Source organism: Protopterus annectens, chromosome 8.part0 (genome assembly GCF_019279795.1).
Source record: "Protopterus annectens isolate FY-2018-M chromosome 8.part0, PAN1.0, whole genome shotgun sequence".
NCBI classification, from domain to species: Eukaryota; Metazoa; Chordata; order Ceratodontiformes; family Protopteridae; genus Protopterus; species Protopterus annectens.
The window spans coordinates 1,481,999,093-1,482,022,539 of record NC_056741.1 but is presented as its reverse complement, the minus strand read 5'-3'; the positions used below and the strand labels follow the sequence as shown (position 1 = coordinate 1,482,022,539).

The following is a 23,447-nucleotide window of genomic DNA, read 5'->3' as shown; positions in this document are numbered from 1 at the left end:
TAATAATAAAAAAGTTAATAAAAAGAATTGTATAGAACTAATGATCATCTTTTCTAAGCAAAGCCATAATGGGGAGGTATAAAATGGACCTCAACTTCAGTATGACAAATATAAACAAGTGAAAAGCATTTTCCAGCATTCCACATTGCTGATTTTGATAGATGGTTAGTTATTTTACAGAATTCTAGACTGTTTAAATAAGTTTTTATTTATGCTTATGATTTCTGGATTTCATTTTTAGTAGTAAAAAATATATATGCAGTAGAGAAACACCATCTAATGTCTGTGGTTGGTGGGAGCTGCAATTAGAAAAGGAAGAATATACATCCTGGAAGTTTGGGTACAACTCCAGAAATCCTAGCTGTATCCCTGCATCAGACAAAGTTTTTACCTGGATGAAGAAGAGTCTCAAAGGAAAAAACTTCAAAGACCAATTCACGTTAGGTTCAAGCAAGGCACCCTTTATTACTTGCAGCAAGGAGACAAAGCATGTAGGCAGAAGATTTGTCTAAATGATTAATGCCTAGTAGGTTATACTTATACAGTTATCTTCCTGTCACATAGAAAATGTTACATTCTATTGCTGACGTAGTTAGACACAGCTTTCTGTATGTTCTACAGAAAATTTTGTTAGACTTATTGCTGACCAAGTTAAAATATCTGTCATTCTGCAAAAACATTTTGAGAAAAACAACCTGGCCTTGGGTTTATGTCAGTCCATTTCAGCATTTCAATTTTTCTATTGTACTGTTCTAATACATGGGTTACATTTTACCTAGATTCAAGGTACATTTCTAGCTTCAGTACAAGTAATGCTGACTACGGTTTAAACTTTCAAGCATCTATTGTTTTCTTTATCAATGGCTTATAGCAGCTGCATGTTTTCTCATGGCATAAGCAGAAATCAATATCCCTTTGTTAATTTTCATGACATTAGCAGAAATGAATTACTTCTTGTTATTTGCTGACATTAGCAGAAAACAGAATGCTTCTTGTTAAGTTTCTAATGGCTGTGCAGATTCATGCAGTGTGAACAGTGTGAACAGAATAAATGTATTAACCCTGTTAAATCTTGAATGCACTAAATGCACTAAGCATGCATATTACTATTACATATTTTTCTAACATTTGCCCCCTTTTAATACTTTTATTCTACTTTCAAGATAAGCATAAACAGTTTTTTCTTCCCCTAACCTCTTCCTACTCAGGATTTGCAGTTAAGAGAGTCATTCAGTTTAAACTTATGAAAGCATTTTCAGATTTTTAACAATTCTTCAAGTTCAACACCTTGGTATAAGGTTTCTGAAACTGACATGTCTATAAAGTCTTTAATCAGTCTTTTCATGCAGGGGATGCAGCAGCACACACATACCACCAGTAGAATCATTCCTACACAGATGGCAATCAGGATGTTCATCAGGATACTGCCCCACCCCCCAAACAATCTATGGAAAAAAGTCCATCAGTGGATTTGGTCCTGGTTTGGTCAAGGCTGACACCTGCTGAATTACCTCAAGATGATTGTCTATCTCGTGTTTATGGTCAGGAATATATGAACAGCACTCCTCCTGGATCAAAGCGCATGTACCTCTTCTCGCAGCTAGGATGAAGTCGAGAGCCATGCGCTTTTGAAGCACTACAGTTCTCATGGCAGTCAGTCCATCAGTCACCAATTCTAGGGCAGAAAAGGTTGCATTGCTCATTATTTCAAGAAGTTTAGACAATTTTCTCAGTTCCCAGATTGATTTCTTTGCTCCATATGCTGGCAGTACACCTGCCCACGAGATGATGGTATCACCCAAGTCCATATTTGACAGTCCATTTTTCCCTAAGCCCACAGCATGATGATTTTTCCAGCCTGCATTGATTTGCCCCACTGGATTGACAGGCTTCTTGATTTCTCGTCGAACATTCTGAATTTACCCTTGAGGTAAAACCGCTGTGTGTCGTATGGCTGGAACCAGGTACCCCAAATAACAACTACTGGATCAATTCTCAGGTAACCACTTGTATGCTTTCCTACCACATACAAAATAACAGTCTTCTACTTTGGTAGTAACTTTACTATGTCCTGGCTCTGGATGAAACATTTTTTTGTCTATCATAGACAGCTGTTTATAAAGGTCAGCATTATGTTTTACTTCATCAGTTGTCCTATGTATCAGTTCAACAAATGAATCATAGCTCGTGTTGCAATAGGACCCTGTGTTATCAGTCTTATTGTAGCATCTGTAAGGAACAGTCACATTGCAATTGCTCCAACCCACCTGAACGGTATCATTTTTGTAAAAACACACAGTCCTTTTCTGTCGAACAGACAAGTGCAATGCTAGTTTATCTTGTGATGTGACATCTGATGTATCATAGACTAAGTTTTGCCAGGTCTTGTTGGCTCCTAGGGGGACTGAAGTTAACAATAACCCCCCCCGTATGCTGTTGGCAAAGCTGTGCAAATCCAGCAATTCAAAACATTGAAGGTCTCAGCATACACATATTTGATTGCCTGGTAAGTGTTGAAGTTTGGGTGCCACTCTGTGTACAACTCTGCATGCTTGTTCAGTCCAGTTTGTGTGGCTGAGAAAAGGAATGGCCACAACAAAAAAATTATTGTCACTAGTACAGTCAACAGGATGGTTATACAATACTTCCGAGGAAACGGTTGTTCTGCATTCCTGTTTTCTCCGACTCTTCCGAATAGGTGCATTTGGATCTTACTGGATTCTGTCATCTTTGTTATGTGTTCTTACTCTCTGCCCTAATAGGTCCTTCATCACCGATGGTTTCTTCACTGGGGTTGAGACAGATCAGTCCTATTGATCTGACCCCCATTTGCAGCCAGACTTTGTGCTGAGGGCCCCGATGGAGAGGTAAGATTTTTGTCCAGTTCAAAGTTCTTAACAAGTTTGCAGTGCATCAGGTGGATCCATGAAGCTCGCTCTGCTAACTTGACTGCAGTGGGTGTCAAAAGAAGCACCTGGTAGGGACCTTCCCACCTTGGCGATGACCAATTCTTCTTCTTGATAACTTTTATCCACACCCAGTCCCCGGGTGTCACTACTGCCACTTCTGATGTCTCGGTTTGCTTTCTATCTGAAACAGAATTTGACTGCAACAGATGTTTAGAATTCATGACTTTCTTCATATATTCAGCTAGTGTAAAATCAGCTTCCTGGTCTGATGACATGAGAAGTTTCCACTAGGGTGTGTAGTAAGCCCTTCCAAATATTTTTTCAAAAGGAGTCAATCCTTTTGCTGTAGGGACAGTTCTCATGCACAACAGTGCCAGGGGTAAACAGTATAACCAGTTTTTTCCTGTCTCAGCTATTAGTTTTCTCAATTTGTTTTTTAATATACCATTATGCCTTTCAACTAGCCCAGCAGATTACGGATGGTATGCACAATGATTTTTTTAAAGAAATACCAAAATGCTTACTTAACTGCTATATAGTTTGGTTTACAAAGTGTGTACCATTGTCACTGTAGATCCTTTCTGGAATGCAAAATATAGGGATGATTTCTTTGACAAGCACTTTTGCCACCGTGGCTGCATCTGGATTTTTGGTTGGAAAGGCTTCCACCCATCTGGAAAACATATCTACAATGACAAGACAATACTTCTTATTTTCACATTTGTTCAATTCTATGAAATCCATACAGATAGTGTGAAATGGATATGGTGGTGTAGGGAAACTCCCTTGCTTGGGCTTTAACGCCCCTTGTGCATGATGTTTATTGCAAATCTGACACGTCAAACAAAATTTTTTAGAGTAGTTTGTAAATCCGTATGTTGTGAACATCTGGTTCACCAGCTGTACCATCCCCCCTGTTGAGACATGGCACTGCCCATGGCTCAACAAAGTTGCATATCTAAACAAATTAGATGGTAGTATCGGTTTCCCTTCTCTAGAGATGTACAGCCCCTTTTCGAGAATTGCTCCTCGTTTTACCCACCGTTGTTTTTCAGCTTGCGTAGTGAGTGTCTGCATTATTTTTAACATTTCTAAGTCTAAAATCTCAGAGGGTTGTAATTCCTCATTTAAAAGAAATACTTCTGTAGCTGCTTGTTTTTCAGCTGTATCAGCTCTCGCATTACCTTTTGAAATCCTATCTTGTTGCTTGGTGTGAGCTGTGTACTTACAAATGGCTACTTTCTAAGGTAACTGAATAGATTCTAAAAGATCTAAAATAAACTGTGCATGATTTATAGGTTTGCCAGTAGATGTTATCATTCCCCGGTTTTTCCACTGTTGCGCAAAAACATGTACAGTAGAAAAAGCGTACTGGCTATCAGTAAAAATGTTTACACATTTACCCTTTGCTAAGGTACATACCCGTGTCAGGGCGATCAATTCTGCTGCCTGTGCAGATAAGTTTTGTGGTAAAGGTTTTGCTTCTATAATCTCAGTATCAGAAACTAATGCATATCTTACTAGGTTCTGTCCTGCAGGACCCCTTTTGCACGAGCCATCCACATAGTATGTCACCTCGGCATCATCCAAGGGGACATGCGTGAGATCTTTTCTAGGTAGTGTCTTTTGCTCAATTACCTGCAGGTAGCACTGCGATGTGCCATCTGCAGTGGTCGGGAGCAGAGTAGAAGGGTTTAAAGTCGTGCATCGCTCAATTGTCATATGAGGTTGGCTCAACAATATAGTCATGCAGGAAAGATGCCTAGCAGGGGAAAGATATGCCACCTTTTCTTGTAGTAAAATAATCGTGACTGCATGAGGTACTCTCAAAGTGAGATGGTGGAATAAGACTACTGAGGCCGAAGCCTGTACTGCCATTGCAGCTGCAACTACTGCTTGTACACAGTGGGGTAAGGATCGTGCCACTGGGTCTAGTTGTGATGAATAGTAAGCAATGGGGCGTTGCTTATCCCCATGCTGTTGTGTCAGTACTGATGTCATGTAACCCTGCTTACAATCTACAGTCTGGAAAAAACGTTTATCATAGTTTGGTAATCCCAGAACTAATGAGGACACTATTAACTACTTCAGTTTACAGAAAGCAGATTCTGCTTCTGGTGTCCATTGTAATAAATCCTGCACTGCCATAGGCTTCTTATATATAAGGTCAGTTAGCGGTGCAGATTCCAAAGCATAGTTTGGAATCCAGCTCCGGCAAAAATTAGTTGTACCCAGGAAGGACATAATTTCCTTCTTGGTAGTGGGTTTTGGTGTTTGCAAAATTGCTATCTTTCTGTCCTCATCTAATGTTCTGCCTTCCTTGGATATTACATATCCCAGGTATTTAACTTGTTTTTTCCAAAGCTGCAGTTTACTTTTATTTACCTTATGTCCTTCAGCGGCTAAGAATTGTAGAAGTGCTATGGTATCTTCTCTACAATCCTGCTGGGTGGGGGCTGCCAGCAAGATGTCATCAACATAAAGTAAAATCTGACTGCCTCTTGGTGGGGTGAATCCCGCCAAGTTGCTTGCCATTTCTTGTGAGAATATTGTTGGACTTTTACAATATCCCTGTGGTAGTCGCATATATGTATACCTTTTCCCCTGAAATGTGAATGCAAACCAATACTGGCTATCAGGGTGTATCGGTATTGAAAAGAACGCATTGCTGATGTCTACCACGGAAAAATACTTCTGTTGAGGTTTTAAATCATTCAACAGGGTGTGTGGGTCTGGCACCGTGGGTGCCCTTGGTATTACTGCATCATTTACAGCTTGTAAATCTTGGACCATACGCCATTCTTCATTTGCTTTTTTGACTGGAAATAGGGGTGTGTTACATGGTGAATCAGGAGATTCTACTAGTATCCCTCCTTTAAGTAAGGCTGCTATAATAGGCTTTATCCCTGCCTCTGCATCTTTTCTTAAGGGATACTGTCTTTTTTGTGGTCTGAATGCTGACTTTGGCATGATAGTAACTGGTCCCGCTGTACGAATAAGTCCTACATCTGATTTTCCTGTTGACCAGAGAGTCTCTGGTATATTTTGTAAGGCATTCTCTTCCTCTTTTAACAGGAGTGTCAATCAGCTGCCCTCACCAGACTGTAAATGCACAGCTGGGTTGGTCTGAGTTATCCAATTCAACTTCTGTATTTGTATTCCCTGTTGTAACAGTTCTAGTTCTGTTTGTTTCTCCCATCTTGTGACTTTTTCTCCTAGGTCTGCACATTCTATATTTCTGTTTTTGGTTAAGCTAACATGTGGTAATCGATTGGATTTATAAAGTGCAAAGAACTCCTGGGGCAATGAACAGCTGGCTACACTGTTCCCTTCTGTGTCCCAGTACAGGTTACACAATATTAATCTGTTTGCATGATTCTTAAACAATTCTTGCTCATATTCCTTATCAGGTCCTGGCGTGTTACAATAATACAGGGTACAGTGCAACAAGTGTTGCTTATCGATGTCAAGGGAGGGGAATTTGCTGATGGCTACATTCATTAACTCTTCGGTTACAGTCCCTGGACCAGTCGTAACCAAGTCCTGGCTGTACCAATAAAACATTTCACCCTCCAATTGCACTGCAAAGGTATCAATTTGTTGCTGTGCCTCCATACCCTGCATGGTTGGGACTACTGCTATACCAAATAGCTGCATAAGGTCTCTGCCCAAGAGGTTTACTGGGCATTTTGCAGAAACAACAATTTTGCTTTTTTGTGTCAATCCTGAAACTGGATCAGTTATTGCAATGTTACGGGAGAGAGGCTCCCGATACAGCTGTCCATTAGCTGCTTTGACTAGTATGTAATCAGGTGACTCTGTGTTTTCTGACAGTTTGGAGGGATGTATCAGGGTTCGTGATGCCCCTGAGTCACACAAGAATTTGACTTCCCTCCCTTCTACCAAGACTGTAACTTCTGGTTTTGTGTCTGCTAAATAGAGCTCCAAGCTCAATAAAGCTAGGTCTAATATTTCATCTTCTTCATTGTCACTAACTTCCTGCACTTACTCTACTCCCTCTATCACATTCTCATTTGTCCCTTCTTTGCTAGCCCCTTCTAGTGATTCCTGACTACCATATAGTCAGTCCTCACCCTCCTTGTCTTCCGTTGTTGCCTTCTTGTTTTTCTTGCAATCCCTTGCCAAATGTCCCTTTTTACTGCATTTAAAACATTCTCCCCTTTTCTTACACCCTTCAAAGTCCTCTGATCGTTGATTAGATTGTTTGTTTCCCTGTGCATCTTTCTTGCCCTTTTTCCCAGACTGTACTATGTAAACTTCTGCTCCATCTTTTACAGAAAATACTTGAGCTTTCTTTTTCTTTTTGCTATTAAAATGCCTTTCGGCATGCCTAGCATATTCAAGTAATGATTGTAACCTGCTTGTACGATGATCTACCATGTGTTTTGTAATAAAACTGCTTATAGGTGCAATACTGCCCTTTAAAAATCCATTCTTTAACTGTTGTTCATATGGGGTATCTTGTGTTTGATCTTCAGGAACCTGCATTCCACAGTGGTTATTAAAACACTCTAATAGTCTGGCATAATACCTGTCAATAGTTTCACCTTCTTGTTGGATGCATTGATTAATGCAAGTCCAGTCTGCCCTAGGTTTCCATTTTTCAGAGATGCAGTCTGTCAGACCTTTTACTCTGATGTCTAATTCTGCACTGCTGTGTGGGAGGGGGTCTTTGTGCAGTGTCACGGGGATTCCAGTTCCCACTAATCATATGCCAATCTGGTCCTACAATTTGTCTAACTACCTTCTCTACCTCTTCTCCATTTAAGTTATAACTCAGCCTTATTCCTTGCAAATCTTCAGAGAATTTTCTAAAATTAACTTTTGGATGGGGGATTCCCTAAGTGGCTTTCCGAATGTCTTCCGGAGTCCAAGGTCTATACACTAAAATAGTTGGGTCCTGATTGTCCTGACCTGCCTGAGGGTTGGGTACTTCTATAAGTGGACATATTTCTTCTTCTTCACTTATAGGTTGTGAATTTTTAACCATTTGCCATAACCGATGCCTTCATTTGAGTTACCTGCCTTTGTTCGAGACCTGGTCTCGATGGGATCTCTAATAAACGGTTTTATTTTCATAATGCCTCTTTCTTCAGTGACCACAGGATATCGTCGGGGTGGACTAACCTGTTCACTTGCTTCATATTCCGGTAAGGGAGGCAGAGGTGCTGATGCTATTACTAAGTTATTGTCCTCTTTGTCTAAAAACATTGCTTTTGAATTTTTGTTCTTTTGTTCCCTACAGTTTACTTCCTCAATCCACCTGTGTGCCTGAGGAATTCCTAATTTACGTTGCTTTTTTACCTGACGTTTGGAATCGGTTTTGAGCTGTTTGACAAGTTTGATAAGCGAAGATTTTTCTAATTTTCCGTCGAATTCATATTTATTAACCCATTTTGAATAATATCTAATATTGTAGGCACGCTGCGACTGCATATATTTTGCGTCTTCTGTTAAAAGTGGATTTTGGGGTCTTTTTGTGCAATTATTACCCATTTTGTTCTAACCTTTTATCGTTATGTAAATTTTCTTATTTTTTAACGTGGTACCTCGGATTTTGTTATAGTCTCTTCAGAATGACTGCCTACTTATTCTGTTTCTCCTGATCTATGACAAGACAGTAATCTTTTTTGTCCCTGACTTGTAAGAAAAATACAGTCTAATAAAAACAATACACATCTAGTCCCTGATCTAAAACAGAAAACAGGAAAAAGTAGATTAATCTTACCTGAGCCCACGTGATTGATCACCAATTCGCGAAGACCCATCCTTCAGTCGCAGATCAGAAAGTGGCTGGCCTCTTTTGAACGACAATTCAGTCGGAGGGCTTTTCAGATAAGAAGAACCGATTTGGTTTCTTCCCCGTATGGTTTCAACCACCTGGCCTGTCTGATCTGAGGTGAAGAGAGGGTTCCGGTCCTTCTCTGTCAAAGGAAAAAACTTCAAAGACCAATTCACGTTAGGTTCAAGCAAGGCACCCTTTATTACTTGCAGCAAGGAGACAAAGCATGTAGGCACAAGATTTGTCTAAATGATTAATGACTAGTAGGTTATACTTATACAGTTCTCTTCCTGTCACATAGAAAATGTTACATTCTATTGCTGACGTAGTTAGACAGAGCTTTCTGTATGTTCTACAGAAAATATTGTTAGACTTATTGCTGACCAAGTTAAAATATCTGTCATTCTGCAAAAACATTTTGAGAAAAACAACCTGGCCTTGGGTTTATGTCAGTCCATTTCAGCATTTCAGTTCTTCTATTGTACTGTTCTAATACATGTGTTACATTTTACCTAGATTCAAGGTACATTTCTAGCTTCAGTACAAGAAATGCTGACTACGGTTTAAACTTTCAAGCATCTATTGTTTTTTTTTATCAATGGCTTCTAGCAGCTGCATGTTTTCTCATGGCATAAGCAGAAATCAATATCCCTTTGTTAATTTTCATGACATTAGCAGAAATGAATTACGTCTTGTTATTTGCTGACATTAGCAGAAAATAGAATGCTTCTTGTTAAGTTTCTAATGGCTGTGCAGATTCATGCAGTGTGAACAGAATAAATGTATTAACCCCTTTAAATCTCGAATGCACTAAATGCACTAAGCATGCACATTACTATTACATATTTTTCTAACAAAGAGGAAAATACATTTTCTCATAAAGACCACACTTATACCCAATTTTAAAATTAAGAAAGAAACATTTGAAAGGCTTCACTGAGTTTTAGACCATCATGTGTAAAGTCACATTAAAGGCCAGGCTTACAGGACCACCCAGAATGAATAAATAAATGTATATAACAATAATACATGTAATCAGAGCAATAAGTTGATGCACATGTTTCAGATGAAAGTTAAAAATGAAATTATATACATGCTCTGTTTTATAGCTAGACTACAGTTAACTTAGATCACTCACTAACCATCCAGATTTTACTCCCCATGGCGTTTTGTACTGAGGTTGTCTGCAATTTAAAGTAGTAGTGCAACAAAGCTGCAGGGGGGAAAATCAGTAAGGTTGGTCTACATCGTTAAAATGTTGCTGTTTCACTCAGTTTTATTTTGTGCTATTATTCTCCACTTTTACAAAGCTGAGTATTAAATAATTGTTTTACCTGTGCATCATCTTTGAAAAAACTGTTGTGTGCTGTTCAAGTATCAGTGTATTTTGGCAAGGCGGAGAACATTGACAGTATCAGAACTGTCAGTTTTTCACATCAACATATGTAGATACATTAGTAAAATTGCGTGATAAGCTGTCACTTATTAATTGCAGATTTACTAACTATTTTCTTGTAGGTACACTGTTTTAATACATTTGTAGATTTGCATTGTTTGACCTCATGTGCATTTGTTGTCCATTTCACGTAGCATTCATCATATAAATCCATTAGTATTCATGAATTCTCAATACTAGCCAACGTCAACTCACCTAACCTTCATAATAATCCACTAGTATTTATGATTTCTCAATACTAACCAAAGTTAAATCACCTAGCATTCATCATATAATCTGCTAGTATTCATGAATACTCAACACTAATCAAAGTCAACTCAGCTAGCATTCATCATATAATCCACTAATATTCATGAATACTCAACATTAACCTAAGTCAAATCACCTAGCATTTGTCATATAATACACTAGTATTCATGAATACTCAACACTAACCAAACTCAACTCACCTAGCATTCATCATATAATAGAATAGTATTCATGAATACTCAACACTAACTAAAGTCAACATGCCTATCAAGTGCTGCCAAATGATGTTTGCTTAACACAGTCAGCAATAAGCATTTTTGAATTACTCACAGTTGTTACCTTTCCTTCAGTGACCTTGTATGAATGACGCACATTATTGTGAAAAACGTGACTTTTCCTGCATCTTTCAGAGAACAAAGAATGTGTGATTGCAAATCCTGCTTTTGTGGTCTATTCCTCCATTGTCTCTTTCTACGTCCCCTTTATCGTCACGCTACTGGTGTATGTGCAAATATATGTGGTACTCAGGAAGAGGAGGAAGCGGGTAAACACCAAAAGAACCAACCATGGTATGGATCCTGAAGTTCAAGTCCCACTGAAGGTAATAATTATTGTTTTCATTTTTTCCCTTGGTAGCCATTTGTTTAGGACTACAGTTTAAGTACTCCACTTATGCTTAATGGCATTAGCAACTTAAACATATGATATTGTCTGTTTTAATATTTAGTACAAAATCTAAGTTATCTAGGTTTCATTTTTTTTCCGTCATTCATTTTCTGCTTCCTGCTTTGTCCATTTTAATATCATGGGGAGCCAGTGATTATCCCAATAGACTTGTAACGGATACCATTTAACAATACAAAGAAACCACACGCACGCACACACACACACACACACACACACACACACACACACACACACACGCACACACACACACACACACACACACACACACACACACACGCACATCTAACTAACTTGCCCCCTCACTATCTTCCCTACCACTACCTCCCAGGCACTCTAGCCGCAAGCTGAACCCAAAGACCAAACACTGTGGGGTAGCAGAACTAATAGATCCACCAAATCAAGGTTTGTTACTTTGACATATAGAATTACACACACATACATACATATATGTTCTGCACAAACACAACCTACGTACATATGTGTGTCTCAGTACCACTATGTAATGGAGCAATGGAAGGTCAAAACCATCAACTGAACTAATCAAACCTATGAGGGAGATAGGACACTAAGACATCGAGAAGTAGCAGCATATGTGCACGGATATTTGCTAGGATATTAGTATTGCATAGCAGGAATACATTATGGTGATCAATAGAACTAACAGCCTGCTTAAGTGTTCGCTCTGTTGACCCATCTGAAGATTATGCTATCATTCAAGCAAAATTAGAACAAGAACAGGTAGACGTCATCTAAACCTAAGACATCTGCACAGGAAGTTTCAAAGGAATATTATACATGATATTCTAGAGTAGTAGAGCAATCAAGGAGTCTAATGTCCTCTCCTCTCTTTGACCAAGAAAGTACTGGGCAGTGGGAGAGAAAGTAGTAGGGAAGTCCACACAACATCTACTGATTTAACCAGCAGGTCAACTGATCTTAATTTCCCAAAGCCATCAAGCTGAAAGCAAAAACAGGCAGGTGAACCAGGTGCAGGATCAAAACCTATACCAAGAACGTGGTACTTCCCTGTCCATCTCCCCCCACAACTGCTCATCATATTAAGCAGTAAATAGCTTGGAAGTGGGCACTAGGCTCAATAAAAGTAATACTGCAGTCCTCATCTACATAAACAAAATGTTCTACAGACTTGGCGAACAGTTGCATAGTTTTCACATGAGATCTACATGATTACTAAAGCAATCAATGTGGAATGTTTTAATAAGAACAACAAGGAACTTTGTGGATAAGCATCAGGAAATTAATGTATGGCAGTGGCTGGACAGAAAATAATGCTGTATCTTTTTATAGTCACAGAAAATCCTTGATGATTACTATCCCTGTAAAACATGTATTTCTAGTCTACTTTTTGCTAAGTTGTAGGTGACACCTGGATTTTTGGTCGATAAATGATTAAATGAGGTGGCATTTGAACAGAGAAATTTGAGAACCATTGATTCAAGGAAGTATATACTGGATATTATGTTCATCAGCAGGATGCTAAAGTGAAAAATAATCAATGCTTTATTTAAAAATTATAAAAATCATTTTAAGAGTTGGAAACTAGACAGAAATGGAACATGTTTTTGTAGCCATAACTTCAAGATATAAAACTATTCATTCAGACCTTAATGTTGTAATTAAAACATAAATTATGTTATGTGCTCACAATAATTATATGCTCCCTTTCTATTCTGATGCATCTGTACATACCATATTTTGTTTGCAGAGTAGCTTTATCAGTCAGTTTATATGAGATGGACATTTTTGTGTTTATTTATTTTTATTTGTTTATTTTTTTAACTTTCAATATCTCTTGTAATTTGTTGTATCATTCTAGTATTCATTGTCTAACTACATGCATTTTTTAGCATTTGCTCATTTTATGCCTTGGATTAAATATCAAAGAGCTCTAAACATGTAGACTGAAAGAACATAAAATCCTCTTTCCTATTAGTAGGGCCATCTGATTGGAAAAGGATAACATTGGTGAGGAATTTGTGTGTCTCAATGATAGGCATGGCTGTGCCAGCTAGGGTCATTATACTGGTGCATTCTCACATGCAAAACTATCCTAATGTAAGGTCCCATATTAGGAAATATACAGTTACCAAAGGCTTCTTTGGGTAAAGTTTACTATACCAAGATCTCAGAAATTTCAGAATCTCAGCTGAATGATTCTTGCAATTGAATATCAAGCTGTAGTTGTCTTGTGACATTTTTCCTACCAAACACTTGGTTTACAGCTTGTCAAGTTTTTATGACTTCACTTGATTAAGGACATGACCAGGTATATAACAGTATGCCCAGGTATATGACGTATGCACATTGTTCCACTTTTTTTTTTATACTGCAGATCTACATTCAATGGCCAAAACATTCATGGGTTTCTGCAACACACACTGTAAACTTTAGGTATAGACAGTTTCTTGTAAAACCTGCCTACATTTTGTTTTTCTCTGTAATCTACAGAGCAGACTATTCCCACTGTTACCCTCTTCTAATCCTGATATTGGAAAAATAGTATCCAGAATAAAATAGTCTCGCTGGTGTGTCGCATTGTGTACCCAGCAGTGATAACTTCACAGTTTGTGAGATGTTAACAGACACACCATGTATGCTACACTGTTTAGAAACACTGAATTTTCTTTCACTGTTGTTAAAAGTATGGGTTTTCTATATAAGAAAACATAAGCTGACTTTTGTAGACAGCCTCCATCCACTCCCCAACTCACAAAACACGTTTGCAATAATCAAAATTTAATTTATATCACCATTCTTTTAATATTGACTTGCAATTAAATGTGCATACTCATTAACTCTCATCCTACATTTATCCGGTTATGACATGCAATCAGTACTGAATACCTGGTTTAAGTATACATCATTTTCAGATTTGGTTAGACCTCTGTGAAAACAGGTATTGGCTTCCCTGTTGTAGAAACTTCAGAAGTAGGGGATGTTTGGTGATGGCATATTTGTTCCGCATAAGAATGTTTGGGCATTTTCATAGTACAACAAATGTTAATACACATGCAGAAAGTATAATACTGTAATGTGGAAAACACGGACAATGGAGAAACAGAGTACATGTGCATTCATTTGATTTGGAAGGGTGTTTATTAATGTAAGAGAAAACAAAGTTAGTCCTTTTCATAAGATTCTAGAACAAACTGCAAGGGTTTCCATCTTCTTTTATTCAGGTTTCCTAACTGAGTGAATTGGTAAAAATTGCCAGTATTGTTGAACAAGCGATATGACAAAAAATAATTATTTTCTTAGATAAGCAACTTGCGTAGTTGTAAAAAATATAGCCCTTTTCCCCACAGAACACTATTCAGTATTGGTATCCTTATTTTGTAGCTCAGCATTGATTCAAGGATATATTATGTGACAATTGTAATAATCTGGTAATCAGCTTGTATATTTGTATGACATCAAAAAAGGTGCTTGGAAACAAACCAGAATGTTGATTTTTTTTAATTTTATGAGATGGATATTTACCTTATATGGTTTTCATCTTTTTATAGTTCAGATGAAACTGGGGACTTTTTTTTCTCACTGCTTTTTAATTATAATGTGTGAGGTATTGAGTCCCCCAGATGTCCTTCCCTTTCAACTTTTCAGTATTCCTAAAAATAGGGATCTCCTGCCAAGGGTGGCCCAACATCCAGCCGGTATACCAAAGCCTTTAGGTTCCTAAGGGTACACCGTACATCTCACATATGTTCCTCATGCACAACATAGGGCAACATAGGTGACATCTGGATGTACCATCTTAGAACTTCTTTTCCACCAGTCCAAATGCCATCCTCAATCATCGGTCTGAACACTCATTTTGTTTGTTGGTTCAGCAAACTGTTTTTCAGGTATGTGCCCCATTGGGGTTTTGCTCTTATCTTTTTTTCTTTTGATATTGTTGCTTGTGGGATTCATGTCATCCAGAAACAGTAAATGCCAGTGCAGGAGACAGATTACCCTTAAAAATCATCACAAGCAGTGTTTATTTTATCTAGGTGGTTCCCATGACCATATGCTCTGTTCTGTCTGCCAGGCTTTCATCCCAAAGACTCTGTGTATTCAGCTTTCCTCTTTTGTCATATATTTAGAAAGCCAACATCTTAAGCTTTTGGCAAAAGATACCATAGAAGGAATTTCCTCATCCAAGGGTCAGCTGTCCACGAAGAAGAAGACCAAGAAAGCTAGGTTTGGTTCTTCGACTGTGCTGCCTCTGCAGGATGTCTCTCTTGAGGCAAGTGAAAGCTCGGAAGATCACCCAGCTCCTTTGCTGGATTCCTCTGCTGCAACTCCTTTGGATGCCACCATTGGTCCAGTTTCACGCACATCCCTGCAGGCCTTGCAGACATCTGCTTCTTATGTTCAGGGGGATCCGCGGCTGATTATTACCAAAGGGCCTAGGGGTGTTCCTCGGATTTTGGTTAGGAAGAAGGTACTGACTACCATTATAGAGTGTCATATGAGGTCTAAGCCTTCTAAGTTTTACAAGGTTGCCACCCCTTTAAAGAAGAAACAAGAAAGCTAAAGCTAAACATGTTTCTCTTGCTCCTAAGGACCCTTAGAGTGAATGGTAAAATTTCACTCAAGGTTTGTTTAATGCTCTTATGGCTTTGAAGACTTTTCAAGGAGTTTCTTTTCCAGCCCCCTTTGGTCTGCTACTCCTCTTAGGAAGCCTAGGGAACAGGATTCCTTGGATGAGGAGGAAGAGGAGGGGAATAGAAATCCCTTGCCTATTCTTTCCAGATTCCTTCTTCCCTACTATGGTTCTCAGGAAGAGGAGTTCACTAGTCCTGAGTCTTCTTTTAAGGAGAATTCGATTTAGGGCACAATTTCCAGAATGATGGAATTGTTCAAATGGGATTGTGCCCAGGTGTCTGAGGTTCAGAAGAGGTATTAAAGCTCCTGCAATTGGACTCTCCTAGACCTCCTGCTGTTCCTCCTGTTCTGGCTGCCTTGTTGGATGCATTTTATACTGCATCTCAGGCTCCTGATTCCCAGCCCCCTGCTCCCAAAAAGCCTAACAGTCACAAGCCTGAGGATTGTGCGTTCATTTATAAGTGCCATTCTGCTGACCCTTCTGTGATGTCTGTGGCATTTGACAAGCCATCAAAGTTACTGCCTTCTACAAAGCTACTTCCTTTTGATAAAGACAGCAGAACTATGGAAAGACTCAGTGAGAAGCTAGCCTTGCTTTTAGGGCTGTCAATTATCAGACCTATATGACAAGGTATATTTTGGCTCTTCTGTCTCAGGCCTATCAGGTTATTTCTGACGTTTCTGACTCTGAGAGGAAGACTTCTGCTCTCTCCTTGTTAGGGACTTCTTCCCCGGTAATTCTCCATTCTAAAAAAATGCAATTATGATACAGCAGATTCTTCTTCTAGGGCTGCTGCTTTTGGTTCTGTGCTGAGGAGATAGTCCTGGCTTTGACTTCAGCCCATTCCTGATGATGTTAAGGCTACATCGATGTTTTTTCTTCTAGGTAACAAGTATTTATTTGGTGGTGCTGCTGCAGAATTGTTTAAGTCCCTACAGAAAAAGGGTAAGGCCAACAGGATCTAAAACTTTTTTTTGTTTCTCCTGTACCTACATTCCAATGGAATTACCCTAATAAGCCGGCCTTTGTTCATAGGCAGTCATGTCCTCCCTCCAAAGGTAAGAAGGGTGATAGAAGGGCTCCTCCTGCTAAGGCTACTCAGACTCGTTTAGCTCAGAAATCTCCTTTTCAGGGCAAAAAAGGTGCTGCCTGACTATCCTGCTCTTCTCAGCCAGAGTCCTCTTTCTCATCATCTTTCCCTTTCCCTTCCTGTTTGGTTAAAGATTATTCAGAATTTCTGGATTCTTTACATCATTCACCAAGGGTATTTTATTTTATTTATTTAACATTTGTTGACCGGGAAAGTCCGACTAGGCTCCACAGAGCCTGTTTTCAGCGGCAGCCCGGGGAGAAAATGCTCCAGATGCAGGTCTTTGGAATGTGGGAGGAAACCGGAGTACCCAGAAGAAACCCACACAAACACAGGGAGAACATGCAAACTCCACACAGAAGGCACCCCAGCTGAGAATCGAACTGGAGAATCTCTTGCTGTGAGGCAACAACATTAACCGCTGCACCACTGTGCCACCCTATGGTCTTATGGTCTGGAAATCTCTCCCCCCTTTCTTGGCCATTCCTCAGCTCCCTCAGGAACAGTTAGCCTTTTTTCTAGAGGGGCTTCAGGGTTTTTGACTCAGGGAACTATTCAGGAAGTCCTAGTTTTTCAAGGGGGAAGGTGTTTTATTCCAGAATGTTCTTGATTGCCAAGAAAAAGGGCATTTGGAGACCCATTATGGATTTCTCTCACTTAAACACATTTTTGAAGGTGCTTTCCCCTTCAGATGTTGTTCTTCAGACCTTGTTTCCTCTGCTGCTTCCTCAGGCTGTTCTGGTTTCTCTGGAAATCAAAGATGCTTATCTTCATATCCCTATTCATCCCCTTTTCTGGAAGTTTTTACTTTCTCTGTTGCTTCCTGGCATTTTCAGTTCTCTACTTTGCCCTTTGGCCTCTCTACTGCCCCAAGGGTGCTCACCAAATGCCTCACTCCTTCGATTGCTTTTTGCATTCTAAGGGAGTTACAGGTATTTCCTTACCTAGATGACCTGCTTTTTCAGGCCTACTCTCCAGAGATTCTACTGCAGCATCTTCACTTTGCTATTTCTCTCCTGCAATGCCTGGGGGGTCACTATAAATTTCAAAAACTCTTTCATGACTCCTTTGCAGGATCATGTTTTTCTGGGTTCCAGGATCCAGACTGTTCCGGTGCTGGGATCCCTGCCTCCAAGGCCTTAACTCTCATTGCCTTCTTTCAGTTCCTTCTTCCTCTGGCCTCAGTCACAGTCAAGACATTTCTGAGAGCTCTGGGTTTCATGGCCTCCACTATTCCTATGCTCCCTCTAGCCAAACTCCACATGAGAAAGCTGTAGTGGTTGGCTTCAGCACTCTCATCCTCTGGATTTCATAGTCCCCCTTCTTCCATGCCTCAAGCTGTAATTTCAATGGTTGTTTCAGCAGCTGTCATTTAATTCAAGGCTTCCTTTTCAACCTCCACTCCCTTCGTAGGAGCTGTTTACAGATGTTTCAGACATAGGAAGGGGGCTTCTTTCATCTCTCTATAAGTGCAGGGCCTCTGGTCACTTCAACAAAAGAAAGACCACATCAATGGCAAAGAGATGACAGCTCTACTTTTGACTCTACAGGCATTTCATCCTCTTTTCACTCCAGGACCCCTCAAGTTTATGACAGACAATACCACAGTTATGTGATATGTCTACAAGCAAGGGGGAACAAGAACTTATCTACTTTGATGATTAGCACTATAAGTGTGGGAGCTAGCTATCCAGTATCAAATGACACTTCAGGCAGTTTGCATTCTCTTAGGTCAAAATATTGTGGCAGACACTCTGAGTAAGTCCATATCACAATCACATGAGTGGATGCTTAACAGGGATGTGTCTCTGGACATTGTCCACCAGTGAGGTTCTCCTCAACTAGATCTATTTGTCTCCCCTCTGAATAGACAACTTCCTCTTTTTTTCTGCCAGAGACCCATGTCCTCTGGCCTGGAAAGTAGACGGTCTCTCTTTTTCCTGGAAGGGGATGTTTCTTTATGCCTTCCCTTCCCTTCTTCTCATTCCAAAAGTCCTGTTCAAGCTAAAGCAGGATGGTCCCAAAATCTTGCCAGTGACTGCCTTTTGACCAAGACAGCATTGGTTCCCTCTTCTTCTGCATTTAGGGTAATCATCACAAGTTACCTCACAGGGAAAATCTACTCACAGAAGACAAATTATCTCTCATCCATCCCCACCTGTCCACTCTCCAACTGACACTGTGGGTGATAGATAGAATTTTTATTCTTTATAGACACCTTTTTTCTGACAATGTGATTTGGGTCCTGCAGTAGGCTAGCAAATCCTACTTATCCAACTGGAAGAGGTTTTCTCTTTGGTGTCTTTCTGGTAACCTGGATCCACTTACTGTGGATGGTCCTTTGGCTCTCTCTTCTCTGTCTGAACTGCTTAATGCTGGGTTGGCATATTCTTCTGTTAAGGGCAACTTGTCAGCTATTTCTACATGTTTGCCTTTAACACCCCCTTTAGCCTCTAGATTTGAGGCTAAATAGTTTCTTAAATGAGGCCTTCATATTCGACCTCCTAGGAAGCCTTTCCCTCCTTCTTGGGACCTTGATTTCATTTTATAGAAATTATCCCAGGCTCCTTCTGAGCCCGTGGCTTCCGCTTCTTTGCAGCATTGTTCTTGGAAGACTCTTCTGTTGACCCTTACTTCTGACAGATGGGTGTCTAAGATTCTAGCCATTATGGCTGTTCCTCCTTTTTTGGTTTTCCATAAGGACTTTTATGCCCGAGGTGATGAATGAGTTGACTTTTAATCAGTCTGTTCATTTGGCTACTTTTTCCTTTCTCCACAATCTGCTAATGAGATGGTTTTGCACACTTTGGATGTGCATAGCAACTCAGATTTTATTTGGATAACACTAAAGCTTTTCACAAATATGATCAGCTTTTTGTTTCCTTTCATCCTAGATCTTTAGGATTGACTGTTTCCAAGCAAACTATTTCTTCTTGGATATCTGAGGCCATTTCTTTTTGTTATTCCTTTCATAACAAGAGACTTCCTTCATCTGTTAAGGCTCATTCCACTAGGGCTGTGGATTCTTCTAGTGCTTATTCAAGGGTTAGGTACTACCTCTATTCTTGAGACAGCTACCTGGACGTCTGTGCATACCTTACCAAGCACTATGAGCTGGATGTCATATCCAGGGTTAGGGCTGGTTTTGCTAAAGCCATTCTTCATGGGTTCCTAGAGGACTATGCTGGTCCTGCCTCCTACCACTCTTCTTCCTGGGGGATTTACACTCTTCCTATTGTAAGGAATACTGCAACAGTGAAATGGAATGGCATAGTACAGTTGTGTAAAATCTTACCATAATGGTAGATGTCCTCCTCTTCACTGTTGCAGTATTCACTCCCTCCCTCCTCCCCCTGGTTCTTTTCCCACCTGGACATGTTTGTTTTCTCTCTAATCCTTGGACTGGTGTTCCTACTGAGGCTCTCAGTTCTGAAGACAGTACATCTGGCTGTCACGTTTATACCCTATGTTGTGCACTGGGAGCATATGTGTGACTTACAGTGTACCCTTAGCAACCTAAAGGCTTTGGTATACTGGCCGTATATCGGGCAACCCTTGGCAAGGATTCCTATTGTAAAGAATACTGCAACAGTGAACAGAAGGACATGTACTGTTATGGTAAGATTTTACAAAATTGTACTTTCCTTCTTGACCATAATGTATAGAAACCCAAGGCATTGAGACTATTTTAACACACAATGACCTTTGATTTCTTTATTAATCATATTGCTCACCTCTTTCTAATATATCAATAACCTTGTTGCAGTATGGATTTTAGAAGCACACTGATGTTAGTCAAATTATTCAATTACAATGCTATAAAATAGCTTCCCTTATCCTTTGAATCAAATCCCATAAAGCTCCTGCCTTCTCCAATGTTACCGGATGATCTACATGTATTATTTCTAAACATTGAAACATCTATCCTATTAACTCTGAATAGTTCATAGACTCCAAACTAAGCTTAATACTCGGGTTATTATATTCTACGTGCAGCACTTTGCACTTACTATTTTTGAATCACTTTGCACTTATTGCATTTAATTTTAGTTGTCATTGCCATGCTCAAGCATTTATTCTAATTGAAGCTAAGGAAATTTGTACTACAACACCACCACCACCAATAATTGACCTTTCTTTCTACCCTGTATGGACTAATTTTAATTTATTATCAGCACCATTTGAAATGCCTGACGCTAAAGTCCACCATGAGCCATATCACTTGTTACACATCTTTTGTCTGACAGTACTTAATTTACACATTTGTTTTGTGTCTAACTGTAGTTAGTTATATACACATTCCCAGCTGCAGTCATCCTCTGAGGATAGAATGCTTATCTGGTTTTCATATCAATTTGCAGTAATAAGCACATTCTGTTTGCTTTTGCTTCAGATATGCTAAGTCCATTTGCTGTTCCATTAAGTTTGAAAGGGACTGGTTAAAAATGAAACATTTTCTTGTGCTATTTTGGTAGATCGGTTATACTTTTTAATTCATATCAGTACTTGTAAAATTAGGAGCGGCATAGTGTCACCTTCATTAATATTAAGGAATCTACATACTCCAGACCACTTATTATCTGAAGACAAGGTTTTTGCTCTCGTTTTCATATTGACTGATTCTAAATCTGAACTGATGACAGCACACCACTGAAATAATTTGCTGAAGAATTTTGGACTAAGCCAACTCTAATGGGGATGATCAAAATCAGGGACAATTTGTAAATATTCTAATTCACTGAAAATGTAATAAAACGAGTGGTTTTACATCAACATTCAAATTCCTGAATATAAAGTATTAAACTCAGACAATTTTTAATATTGACTGTAATCCTCAGAGATTTACTAGAAAATAAAAAACTTCCTGAGGGACAGGCCATAAATATGAGGTAAAACTGGGGATATTCTGCAAAATATTGGATAACTGAGATGTATGATTGACAATACATTCAGATTTCCTTTTGGATTCACATGTAGTTAATACTGAGTTAAATTAGCTATTTGCTTTCCTTCTTTACATTTGATAAAAATACACTAAAACAAACAGTTTTTTATTTTTTTTTATTTCATACAGTATATTAGGTATAAATTGCTAAACTGCTTACATGTATGTGTAGTTTGTCATTAATATTAAGGTACCTATGAAATCATTTTTGAACACAATGGTGTTGCTCTAGTTGTGTTATCGACTGACTCTCAGTGGTAAACACATTTAAAACTATAGTCTGATTTTGTGCCAGTTTCATTTCACCTGGGTAATTCAGTTTGTCTTTGCATTAGATTTGGTTCATGGCAAAACGATTCAGTAAACCTAGCTAGTATGCCACTTGGGTGCATTCAGCACTCTAACCCCCAGCTCTATTGTTCCCTTCACTCCTTGTATACCTGTGCCCTGACCTATTAAGTACCGTCATGGATTTCTTTTTCAGCATCCATTCTAGTAAACCATACCATGGGTCCTCACCTTCTTCATGAATAAGAACTTTCACAGTACTAGGAAGAGCTGATATCTCAAGTCTGACACCTATAAAGTCACGTGTCCTCCTTGTTCAGGACAACCACTTTGCTGGTCCCAGATGAGATCTTATGGACCCATATAATATTCCAAGTGTCTCTGGCTTCTAGTGAGAAGACTTCTAATCTAGTCTCTGTTCATAGTATTTTCCTGCTAGTAACATGTACCCTTTTAGTTTTTTTTTTTTTTTCTCAAGATGGCTCACAGTCTGACACTCCTCTCCCTGTATGGCATGCTGGGCTGTACATTTTTACTCAGGCTGTAGCCTAATCATAGCTGGTAGTGCTAAGGAGGGGGACATTGATGCTTTGCTTATGAAGACTGTACTTTTCATGATACACTCCAACATTCATTTGTTTGTTTCCTTTGCTCTCTCTCTCTCTCTCTCTCTCTCTCTCTCTCTCTCTATACCTCTTTCTCTCTCTCTCTCTCATTGTGCTTTTGGTTGTCCTGTACTAGCAGAGCAGCAACTAGGGAATTTTACACCATCCACAGGTTCCCTCAACTGGCACCCCAACAAATGAAAGTTAATGATCAAAAAAAAAAAAAAAGAAAGAAAGAAAATGCCATTATGCAAGTCATTCCTAAATTGTATTCTTAGCTGTTTATGTGAGTGTATGGTAATAGCACTACCACAGATACTGGCAGTTGGCAGGGGCTGTACTTTATTTCCATATTGCCAATAGCACCTCATTAGCAGCTAGTGACTGAGGCCCACTACAGCTACACTTCTGAGTTCAGATGTGATCAACACCTCACATTGTTTTCCTGCATTTCTGCTTTCATTTCGGTGCATTTGACCAGGCTTTCCGACTCCTCACCTGGAACATGCCGTCCTGCAGTACTGCACTTATCTTTGTGACATCACTAAAGTGTTTGATCCTGTTTTCTGTTCCATCAGATCTATCTGAAATTAATAAAAGAAGAATGACCGATTCTCTGCCAACCACTGCTGTAGTTCTTTGGTTATTTTCTTAATTCTTGACACTGACTCTCTCTCTCCCCTTCAACTTTTTGGGTTGTACCCTTCAAATATCCTGTAATAGTTTCAGTTCTATATTAAACTTAAGCAGTTTTCAAACTAGTGGTTTGTGTGAGACTGAGTCAAATAATACTTTAGAGCTTG

At 39.3% G+C, this 23,447-nt stretch overlaps 1 protein-coding gene across 1 annotated transcript in view; it reads left to right on the top strand.

Moving 5' to 3' along the window:
* DRD2 (dopamine receptor D2) overlaps positions 1-23,447 on the top strand; it is a 1,643,650-nt gene that overhangs the window by 1,489,060 nt on the left and 131,143 nt on the right. The window contains exon 7 of the mRNA XM_044081065.1: positions 10,830-11,018. Within this exon, the coding sequence (XP_043937000.1) occupies positions 10,830-11,018 (189 nt within the window). The remainder of the gene's footprint in view (positions 1-10,829; positions 11,019-23,447) is intronic.